The sequence below is a fragment of the Poecilia reticulata genome, linkage group LG11, assembly GCF_000633615.1.
Source record: "Poecilia reticulata strain Guanapo linkage group LG11, Guppy_female_1.0+MT, whole genome shotgun sequence".
NCBI classification, from domain to species: domain Eukaryota; kingdom Metazoa; phylum Chordata; class Actinopteri; order Cyprinodontiformes; family Poeciliidae; genus Poecilia; species Poecilia reticulata.
The window spans coordinates 16865112-16876838 of NC_024341.1; the positions used below are offsets into that span (position 1 = coordinate 16865112).

At 37.9% G+C, this 11727-nt stretch overlaps 1 protein-coding gene across 2 annotated transcripts in view; it reads left to right on the plus strand.

The window, feature by feature from the left end:
* The window catches only part of LOC103472476 (TBC1 domain family member 20), an 18407-nt gene extending 8470 nt beyond the window's left edge, over positions 1-9937 (plus strand). The window contains exons 5-10 of one of the 2 annotated variants that reach the window (XM_008422150.2): positions 694-880; positions 964-1065; positions 2080-2221; positions 3499-3683; positions 5619-5728; positions 7906-9937. In XM_008422150.2, the coding sequence (XP_008420372.1) occupies positions 694-880; positions 964-1065; positions 2080-2221; positions 3499-3683; positions 5619-5728; positions 7906-8072 (893 nt within the window). In that variant the 3' untranslated portion in view covers positions 8073-9937. The remainder of the gene's footprint in view (positions 1-693; positions 881-963; positions 1066-2079; positions 2222-3498; positions 3684-5618; positions 5729-7905) is intronic. The other variant, XM_017307603.1, reaches the window with a different exon arrangement.
* The last annotated feature ends 1790 nt before the right edge of the window (positions 9938-11727 follow it).

Consider the following 11727-nt stretch of genomic DNA (forward strand, 5'->3'; position numbering starts at 1 on the left):
GTGTGTGTGGTTCTACAACAAATGAATAAATAAAAATTACAATCTACCATGAATATATACACTCATTTACAAATTACAATCATGTTGCATTGCAAGTAAAATTAAACAAGGTAGAACAAAGCGACCAAACATATTATGTGTTACCGTACTAGCATATAAATTAGCTTAGCACACCCTTCGCTTATGTTAAATAAATAAAGTCTAACAGAGAATGTTGAAGCTACTTATATAAACATATCTCGAACATAAATACACTGCAACCTACCACTCATATGGACGCACACTTGAACAAACCCACGAAACCGCTAACAAACACCACATCTGCTGCTCTGTACAGCTTCTCGAACAATGTCTTATGAAAGGAAAAAATATATCACCCTCAAACGGCCGCGCCACCTGGTGGCGAGGCTAGGGACTACAGCACGGCCTTCAGAACACTGTCATGCGTTTCTCATTTGAGTTACTTTCATTTCATTTTTTATTTGTTTGCTTCTTTCTGGGTTTTTAGTCAGCTTTAATGGTGAATAATTAAAGGAATCATATGCATTTATATAATCTCTGGATGTCGAGATTACAGTTTAGTCACCAGACATATGCTCAACTTGAACAAAAACAGAAAAAAAGGTTTTGTTTTTTTTTCTTACTGCTGGTGTTTGCATGTAGTGAATGCTTCATTCCTGTGCGGTGTTTTAGGTATGCCAGCCTCAGAGCGAGCCGTTCTGCAAGAGCAGCTGATCGACGTCATCCTGGAGGTGCTGAAGCGAAACCCGCAGCTCCACTACTACCAGGGCTACCATGACGTGGCTGTGACGCTGCTGCTGGTGGTTGGGGAGCGCATGTCCATCGCCATGCTGGACACTTTGTCCAATTTTCACCTCAGGTTAGCCTGCTTTCACAGTCGTTGCAACATTAAGATTTTTTTATTTTTTTTTAATTAAACCTTAATTTTTCTCCTTCCTGTAGGGATTTTATGGATCCGACCATGGACAGCACCAAACACATTTTAAACTACCTTATGCCCATATTGGAACAAGTCGATGCAGAACTACACGACTTTATGATCAGGTAAAGTAAATCACTTAAAAATTGGAATTGTTTTAGACTAACTTGCCACTAGAGGGAACCAGAGAGCCAGTCTTTAAATATAACTGAGGATGCATTAGTTGTCTAATTTGGGGAGTTTCAGTTAAATGTTGTGGTTTTACTGGCCTGTTTGTCTCACTGAGGTCTTTGCATCATTAAACTAATTTTGAACCCCGAATAGATAGTAAAATGCAAAATAAATAAAACTGAGAATATTTGGATCCTTTATGGTTTATTAAACCAGCCAATAATGCTTATTGGAATAAAGCCAGCTATTGCACGTTGCTTATGAATTTTGTCAGAATCAGGTTTTAGAAATGTTTGCGACTTGTGCTATGAAGTATTTTAATCTGCATGCTTGAGTGTATCTGCAAGACGCTGCATTTGCTATCTTACAAAACTCGAACTAAAAAAACAGAAGAATGAAGGCACAGCTTTGGACTAAAAGACAAGACGATAAAGAAAAGATTACTTCAACGTTTGGATCACTGATTTTAGTGCATTCTTCCTCTTCTTTCTTCCTGCCTTCTCATGCGTTTCTCTTCCACGTTCTGTAGTGTTTCTCCTCCATTTTATCTCATTTCTCCAGCTGTTCTTTGCTCATGCTTCTTGCCTCTTGTCCATCCCCATTCTTTCAATTTCATTTACCAAAACCCTCTACATATACTACTTCATTTTATTTAGGTTTCAGAAAATTTAGAAAAACTTCACTTTCTAAACTTGTCAAAATGTACCAACTAGTAAATGCCTTAAATATAAAGATTCCAGCTAATTTGTCATTGCATGTAAAAAAATAATAAAAGAAAATAATCAGGTTTCATTTTACAACTGAGATAAGTGATAAAGATCACTTTATTTTTGAAAGTAATCTTTGCTTAAGTTTAAGAGACGCTTGGAGCACATGTAAAATCTAGTTATAAAAAATATGAACATAATTTCTTTCCCTGTGCTGTTGAGCAGCTTGTCTTCATCTGCTCTATGTGGCGTCTGTTTCAGAGCGGAGGTCGGAACCATCTTTGCTCTCTCCTGGCTCATCACGTGGTTCGGCCACGTCCTGTCAGAGTTCAGACACACGCTGAGGCTCTACGACTTCTTCCTGGCCTCCCATCCTCTGATGCCCATCTACCTTGCTGCTACGGTAAGACTGCTCGACTGCTTTCGCATGCGACCTTGTCTGCAGCGACAGTTTGGTACTTTTCGTTTAAATGAAAGAAAAACCGAGCGTAAGTGACTATTTTTACGATGCAAACATTTCGATTTTTGCATCTTGTTGCTCAACAGAGGCTCTCTACGCTCTGTTAAAAGCAGGAATGTTGGTGTGTTGGATAATTTACGCTAAGGTTAGTTTGTTTCTTAAAATACTTTTTTAAACTTTTCAGAGTAGAAACAGTTGCTGTTGAGAATGTTTCAGTATCTGCTTGTCTTTTTTTTTTTTCTCTCTTTGAGCTAAATAGAGGAAGGACTCTGAAGTATCTGAGACAATAAAGTAGAAATTTACTTATTCGTCCTCTAAAGCTGAGTTCAGATCACAACATGAGGCTTGAATTGAAATAAGTCTGAAAGGGGGCAAAGTTGTTCCAATAGGATCCTAGTGGTCATAAAGACTGGATGTATTTTGCAAACTTTCATTCCTAGAAGGTCAGGCTTTCAGTAACACAAACATAACTATCTTTATGCAGTAGTAAGTTGAATATGGGAATGCATCATAAACAAAACACATACTTTATTTATGTGAAATTGAGTTTTGTTTTCGATATTTAGACCCATGTGTGGTACACAAATACACATTGCAATCTAAAAAAAAATAGTGTGACAGAAGATTTCCCTTCTATCTGCATATATATTGTCTAATATCCTCGTAGAAAGGTGTTATTTTCCAGAAAGGATTTCTCCAGGGCACTTCTTAGTTAAACCTGTAACTCTGCTTTCCTGTTTGTTATCTCTGTTGTTCTCTTTAGTATTTCTAACTGGAGGGCCTCATTTTCAACTCATCACACGTGATCCAGAATAATTAAGAGAATAAGATGTATAAACTTAGTCCTTCTTTGCTCTAGGCTACTTTTTTAACAGCTAGTTTGCTACTTGGTGAAAAGCTGTTCATATTTGCTCCCCCGTGAAACGACTTCAATTTGATCGTTGTTACGCATCCTGAGAAAAATGTTCGCAAGCAGAAATCGACCCACCAACACAGAATTTAAATAATTGAAATAAAATGTTTTGTTTTCACAGAAAGCAAGAAAGGGGGGCAGTTAAAAAAAAAAACAAAAAAAAACAACGCATCACAAGTATTTTTGAAGAGGATAAACTCTTCCCATGCAAAAAAAAAAAGACCAAAACTTGTTGATTTACAATAAAACTAATTCAATTTAGATACTTCTAAATGTTTGTCTTTGTTTTCCCGTTTCTCTTCTTCAGATTGTGTTGCACAGAGAGAAGGAGGTGAAGCAAACCGAGTGCGACATGGCCATGGTGCACCACCTGCTCTCCCACATCCCACAGGACCTCCCGTATGAACTCCTGATCGGCCAGGCGCAGGACCTGTTCCAGCAGTTCCCTCCGTCGCTGCTGGCCAAGCGGGCTGCACTGCAGTCTGGCAAGAGGTGAGGCGACTACGACGACGGATGAAAGCAAAGCCGCTAATGTGGTAACTCTGCTCAGAGCACGTGTCTTTAGCCCTGGTGTTTAAGCTGTTTATTAGGCGAAACAACAACAGTCAGATCCATGTTTATGGGTGCTACAGTTTAATAGCCGCTTAATTAAACTGGAACACACAGAAGTAAAGTCTCCTAGAAATTACTCTGCATGGAGGTTCTGTTTTGTGTTTTTGTTCCTTTTCTCACTTTTAATTATTTGTGTTCTGATGAACTTCTTTAACTTTAATGGTTCTCTGTCCCTGCAAGGCGTGAGGTTTGCTTCGTGAGCAAAATAAAACAAAACCTGCTCTTCTAATCAAAGTATCTCAATTTGGCTTTTGCACATCATCTACCGTATGCCGCTCCAAAATTGGGACTGCATACATCAATTTTTTGTCCGGTAAGAAATGCTGATTTCTTACCAGCAGTAAGAAATCAGCATTAAACATATGTTGCTGCCTAAATGTGAAAAATGAAGCGCACTTTGGGGAAACAAGTTTTGTTTTCTATTGCTGTTTAAATCCTTTGCCTTCATACTGTGAGTATTTGGAAGAAGAGTGTAAAATTTTGTTTACTTTTGTATATTTAATTGACCTGTGTAACTTTAATCAGAAGGTAGGGTTTTGCCTCCTGCTGTCTCACCACATTCCTGCAATCTTCATGCAAAGCTGAGTGAATCTTCTTCTGTGCAGACAGAGTGTCTGCATAGTGTCGCATGAGATAACATAATGTAATTATTCTAAAAGCACTCATCCCCAAATTGCCTTGCAGTCTTCATATGAGTATGTAAAAGAGTGTGTGAGTCTTTATGTAGCTGTAGGGTAAGGCTCTCTGAATACTCTAACTAGAACTGTGCTCTCTAAACTCCGTCCATTAACCACTTGACAAAACATATAGGCTTAAAAAAGATTACATTTGCATTTTTCTGGGCTAAATTAAGACAATATGAAGTTTATTATGGGAATGATAATACATGAGTGAAATGATATATTGACCTTGGCTCTAATTTACACTTTTCAGTATCATAAACAAACTCTGCTTGCTAAAGAGGATTACTGTTTTATCTCTAAATATGAGTTTGATCATAAATATTAACGTGTATAATTTCCATAACATATAATAGAAAAAAAAACAGGCCACAAACTGAGGAAATCCTGAGATTTCACCTTTTAATAAATGAAAGAAAAATTCTTTGCTTGGATTGCATGCTCCGATAAATGTGCACTTTTTAATATTTTCTTTATGCTTGTTGCTACATTAGATTAAAACAGGTGAAGTATGAACCTGTCAATCTGAGTGAATTATAAAATGTTTCAACCAAAATGTTTCTCCTGTTTAAAATGTGCATTTATTTTTGCTAAGAACTGCCTTTTCGGTTTATGTGTAAATCTAAACCGTATTTTGGATAGCAGCAACATTTACTCTGGAAAGTGCGGTGCAGCTCCTTCAGTAACCAAAATGGGGCGCTACTAACTCGCATCCCGACTCCACCACATAGATTTCCTGGTGTTGGTCCACACAGCGCCTTTCTCTCTTTATTATTAAGGGGAAGCCTTTTAGGCCGGCGGGGCCACTCACTCTGGGCGTGTTTCTGCGTGTCAGCATCCTTCAGTGTCGCCTGAAGTCATTGTTCAGGGCGGGAAGTGACACAAGACCTTGACAGACATGCTGAAAGATACAAATGCTCAAAACATACATTAGCTTTCCACGGCCAAGAAGCACTGAGTTAGCAATTCTCCCTCTCTCTCTCTCATCCTCTTTGGCTCACTTGTCTTAATCTATCACTTTATCCATCAGTCCATCTTCTCATGTCACTAGACTTTAGTTTTCTTCCTTATTGATGGCTAACACTTCCTTCCCATTCATCTCTCTTTCTCTCTGCCTCTCGTTTCCTTGCATCAGCTTGTCCATAAGCAGCTTCCAGGCATTTCATCTCTCCACCCTCCACCAGAGGCCAGACTCTGTTCTCCAGCGCCTCAACAGGGCCCAGGGCTCCACCACCTCCAGACATGGTAAAAATAGTTACTGTAATCTTATTACTATTCTTCACATAGAGAGCACTCACATATTTTATTTTATTTTTTTTGGTGTGTGGAGACGGGGTATAGACGTATTGTTGCTGCACAGCCTTTGAAGGTTGAGAAAAATGAATATTATCTGTGAAATCCTCCAAGAAAATCCTTCCAGAGCTCCCAGCTTTGGGGGTTTTCCCACCTAGGTGATATAATTCTTCAAAACAAGGCAGCAGTAAACACTTTCCCCTCTGGCACGATCAATAACATGTAAACAAATGTTGTAGCACCCCCATCAGACCAATCAAGTGCAGATTTAAATATGCCAGAACAGAACAAAGAGATGCATTACTCCCTTGTGTTCTGTGAAGATCTGAGCTGCGGCGTCTGACATGTTGTCAGTGATTTACACGGACTCGGAAATATTGTGTGGCTTCAGCTTCAGGCTGAATGCTTTAATTACAAACCTGAGGAATTGAATTCCCTGCAGTTTCATCAAAATATAATCAGAAGGCAGAAAAACGGCGAAAACCAACTTGTAGATCTCACGATTGCGAACAGAACGTTTGTACGTTTTAACCTCAAGCTTTAGGAAACGTTATTCAAACCCTCCCTGATAAAGTCAGACTCGGTTCAATCAAATAGATTGACATTTTAAAATATGCAAGACTTAACAGCTTTTGTTAGATTTTTGGTTGCACAGCATGTTAAAGAAAACATACATCTGACACCAAGATGGAAAAAATCCTTAATTTTTAAATGGACTTCATGATTTGTGGAAAACTAGCGAAAGCTTTGTAATGTATAAATTAATGTAGTAAGGATTAACAAAACTAAAATGTGTAAGAAATGCAGTTAGAGGCTTAATAAAACTCCCTGGGGCTTATCGTGTTCTTTGAGTTGCATTATTTAATTTATCTTTACTTATTTTATAAAATTAATACTGATAATGCTCAGTAGTAAGTTTGAGATGTTCTTAAAAAAGCAAAAAAAAAAAAAAAAAAATGAGTCTGTACACAAATGTAATTCTGCATTATGTTCATATTGCAAAACTTTGTTTCACAGAGAAAATTTGACTGCATATAAGCAACATTTAAAAAATAGAAAGGAAACGCAACTTAATTTCATCTCTCCAACAACCAAAAAAATACATTTAGAGTAAGAGTAGGAAAAATAAAAAATTTCACAAGTAATATTTTTTTGTATTTTTAATATTTTATTGCGTTATGCCCAAACTAGTGCGACAAACGTAATAAATTCATACATTTTAATGTGAAAATTCTTTTTTTTATATATTAAAAGGTTATACAACACATCCAAGTGTTCCTGCTGATGAACATGGTGATACTTAAACTATATTATACAACTCAATTCAGTACAAAAATACTTTTTTAATAATAAAAAGAAATTAAATATTTTTTAATTAATACATACAGAGAACCAGTTTCCCTTATGAGCAAACAGATATTTAAGAACATTATAACTGCAGATTCATGTGCTTAATTTGTTTTTAGGGTTTTTAGGGCATATAACACAAAGCTTTTTTATTTTTTATTAATACTTTAGCTTTTGTTCTGTGATAAATTTCTCTCCTGTTCTCTCTGCTCCTGCTGTTTTCACCCTCAAGATCCTCTTTTATGGTTGTCAGTCCAGTCATATAATTAAAATAATTATTTTCCACATTTATTGCAACTCTAGATAAAAAATGGGTCTTTGATTTCAGTAAAACAAACTTTTTTTTATGCAGTAGCATAATCTCACCCTGCAGAACACAGAAACATACAGTCTCTGTGGTTTAGGAATAAGAATTTCATAACAGTTTTTGTGGCCATTTAATGGTTTTTGTATGACCCCTGACTGCATGTATGATTTATTTGTATATTTAACAGAAACGTGGTTCAGATAGACAAAAAACATAGTCATATGATGCATAACAGCAAAAAAAAAAAAAAAAAAAAAAAAAACAGGAAAGAAAACTCAAATAAATGAATGCTTCAGTGTAAGATTATGATACTGTCATAAAAGGTGACTTAATTTCAGGGATTTTAACTCGATAAATGTGGCCTGGACTGTTCCTTTGGTTTGGCCTTGAACATTGTGACCCCTCGTGACCCCTGCATGTTTCGTCATCTGACCCCGCCCTCCTTGTTCTGTGCTCGTGACCTTTTGACACCCAGGCCTGGAGGCTTCCCTGCCTGCAGCCCCAGGCCCGCTGCAGAGGGAGGGGAACAGGATGATGAAGATGGCGGTGTGGGGGCTCTCCGCTACGCTGGGGGCCGCCGTGTTCGCCGTGGCTCAGACCGCCATGGAATGGGGACCCGACTTGATACTTCAGCTGTTCTGATGAGGCCAGCTGAGAACGGGACAGGAACTCTTAATCAAACCAAAAAGCTTTTGTGAGACCTCGAAAAGACTCACACTGACGACTTGGAGGTCAAATCTGCTGCAGAAGGAGGTATTTTGGTGCCATAAAGGTCATTTTCACTTTTCTGTGAAGAATCTCAAACATTTTGGTCAGTTTACATCCATTTTGTCAGAGATGAAACGTGAAACAAAACTTTATAGACTGAAAGAAATGGCATTAAGAAAGGAAAAAAAATAGGCAAAAGTGGGCATAAAAACATGCAAACTAATCAAAGGTTTTGAAAACTGCATGTAAGACACTGACATCCTGCTGATAAAGGCTGCGTCTTTCTGCCTCGCTTTTATCTGTTACTTTGAAGCTGATTATTTCATTGATGAACTCAGCGTGTCACATCTGTTTCAGTGAAGACTCTCGTTTCGCTCGTTGGCTCCTCAGCTTTCTATATCAAAAAGCCAAAAGTGCCCAAAGCCAGCGCCATGACACACAAACACAAATTATTAAAGAGCGGTGTTTTCTGCTGAAAGCCTCTAGTTATGAGTGAAGGAGGAGGGTTAGTGCTGGATTTTTTTCTTTTTCTTTTTTGCCTGTGAGCCTTGTAATAATTGCTCTTCTGCAGGTGTCAGCGAGTAACATTTACACTGGAGCTCAACACACAAAAACAAGCTGTTGCACCCCCCCCACCTCCTTCCCTCAAAAACATGATCATTAGACGCAGTTGGCACAGATTCCCAGCACTCGTGCTTTTTTCACGTGCATTGTAATATGTTTTATTAATATTTTAGGAAATTTCCAATATTTCGGTGCTGGTTTTTCCCCTCCCACAGACCAATTGCTGCTGAATGAGTAAGGGGGAAGACGCCACTAGTTTTTTGTGCTCTTAAAATATTTAGCAGGTTTGAGCCTAACTCCAGCCTGAACGGCCGGCAACAGTGCATGAATTCCCCCAATGTGCTTTATCTTGTAGATTTTAAAGATTTATTTTTTTATGCAACAAAAAAAAAAAAATTCCTTTATATTGCGTCATTACTGCTTTATATTTGTTATTATCAAACACAGAAAGGGAAATTTCCACCTCGGCTCCGAGCAGCTGTCAGGGGCTTTGTGGTGTTTTCCAGCGCTCGCTTTTTCTGTAACTTTCCTTCTGAAATATTTATCGGCTTTTACTTGTAGCTAAGTTGCTGCTGCTGCTGTAAATGTAACACTCACCCCTCTCCACATGCTTTCTTATCTATAATTGTGTCACATGTTCACATGGCTCACTGGGCGGTCCGCCCTGTTGATTTCGGCAGTTCATTAAATCACCGTCCGAATTAAAGAACAACACCAACAAACAGCCAGTTTCCACCCTCAGAAATTCATCCTTGAGTCTCAGACTCCTGGCTTTTATTGCTGGAAATAGTTGGCAAATCAATAAATTGTTCTTGCAACATATCTGCTGAGCCAAAAGCTAGTTAGGACTCTTGTTTATCTGACGATAATTGAACTTTGTGTCCGAGGGAACAGAGAAAATGTCAGCTTTATTAATTAACAGGCCAGTTTGTTCTTTTCTTCTGAGGCAACTTTTCTGAGTTGAACTTTTTAGTGCACTCAGTGCCTCGTTGCTGGCTGTCAGCAATTTGCAAATTTTTTAAATATGCATTATTGAAGAGATTCCAATAAATTACCTCTTGTGGATGTATATTTGGTAATGTTAAATTAAATGAAAAGTTTTGCACGTATAAGTTTTATTTTTGGGATGTCTCTGTGATATCAACGCTGGTACTGACTTGTGACGGCTTTTAGTACTCACAATTTTTCGGGTTTGAAATTGTTACTTAAAATAAATATGCTTTGTGTGAAATTGGGTAAGTTTCTTGTGTGTGTCTTAATTTGGCATCTTGCATGGAACGAGATGGTTGCAACCGAATAAACACTTTTATTTACTGTAGGAGACTTCGGAGATGTAGGAAGATTTTTGTGCTGGGGCCGTTAAATCTGAAAGCTAAAACTTGGTTCTGAGGGAAAGCAGAGCTGCTTATTTACTGGGATTTTAACCCTTTCATGCATAATGGTCACTGAAGTGGACAGCTGTCCAAAAGCCATTTTCTTGTGCTTCTTGTGGATTTTTATGTTATAAATGCACACAGACCACTCAAGTGGACACTAATGCATCATACATACATTAACAACTACTGGCCATCAGCTGCAAGTGCAAGAAATTATTTTGTTAAATCCAATATGGCCGACAGACAAAAATGCACGCCAACCGACCCGGTCCCTCTTTCTACTGCAGATGACTCTTGCAGGTAAAAAAAAATATTGTAACATCAGATAACCCCTAAAGAATAATACCACTGATGTATTTTTTCAAATATGAACTTTGTATTTGGAGAACATTACAATTGATCACCTAAAAAAATTTTTTTTTTTTAATTTTACTAAATTTTTACCCTACCTTTTTTTATGCCTTAAGAAAATAAAATAAAAAAATTGAAAAGAAAATCCTGACACAAAGGATCATAATTCATGCACGAAAGGGTTAAAGTGTGAGAGCAGCACTTCATAAGGCAAACTGAAAATGTGCAGTTCTGTTTGCAAAAGTAATTCTTACAATATTCTAAAATAATAATCTAGCCCACCTCAGCTGATGTCTTTATATGATGCAGTTGCACCGTGTTGACGATGAACAGCACGCAGCTTGAAGAACAGAGCTGTGGTGCTGCCAGCGCCTAATGAGGATTTAATTCCTGCCTCTGGCTGTTGGCATTCTGCAAAACAGTCTCCTCACCTATTTGTTTATTTCTTTCTTTAACAAAATCAACTCTTAACAACACCTACATTAGCACCTGCCTTCCTTGCTGTCTGTCAGGTTCAGATTGAGGGAAAGCAGTTGGAAAAGGACGACGTCGAACGCCTGTTTTCAGGCTTTCCTCTGAACACTCGCTGCTTTTATAAACAGAAATTATGATGGTGCTAATTTGTCGTTTTTAAATTTAAATTGTAGTTTGTTTTTTTGATCCATTTCTTTCAGATTCATTTTTTTTATCTCCCATAATTCCACAGTCCTCCAAGCCCCTATAAAGGCTCAATGCGTCCTACCTCAAAGTGTGTGTGTATGTGTGTTATTTTTAAACTGATATTGTGTGATGATCATTAAATAAATGAAGCATTCTCTGCATTAAGGAGGCTTTGTGGTAACATAAAATCAAATACAGTTTTAATAACACGTTGTAAACTGAAAGTGGAGCCATAAAGAGCCGTAGTTGAGCTTTTAGTGAAATTCCTGCAGCTCTTTTGCTCTCGGAGGCCTGATATATATTTAAAGACACATGAAACATTTAATTGTTGCACTAAAATGGTGCGTCAAATGATTTGTGGGTATTTAAGTCTATGATCTTATGCTGCTTACAAAAAACAATCTAGTCTAATTGGATCTTTGAACAGGATGCATTAAATTTCTTCCATTATGCTGAGCATGAAGATGGGAAGAGCGGAGAAGTAAAGTGACGGGCTCAGTGCGAACACGTCTCTGTGGGCCTTTGTGATAGCCAGATTATAAAAACAGCCAACTTACAACTGTTGTGTTTGACATCCATCCATCCATCCATCCATCCATCCATCCATCCATCCATCCATCCATCCATCCATCCATCCA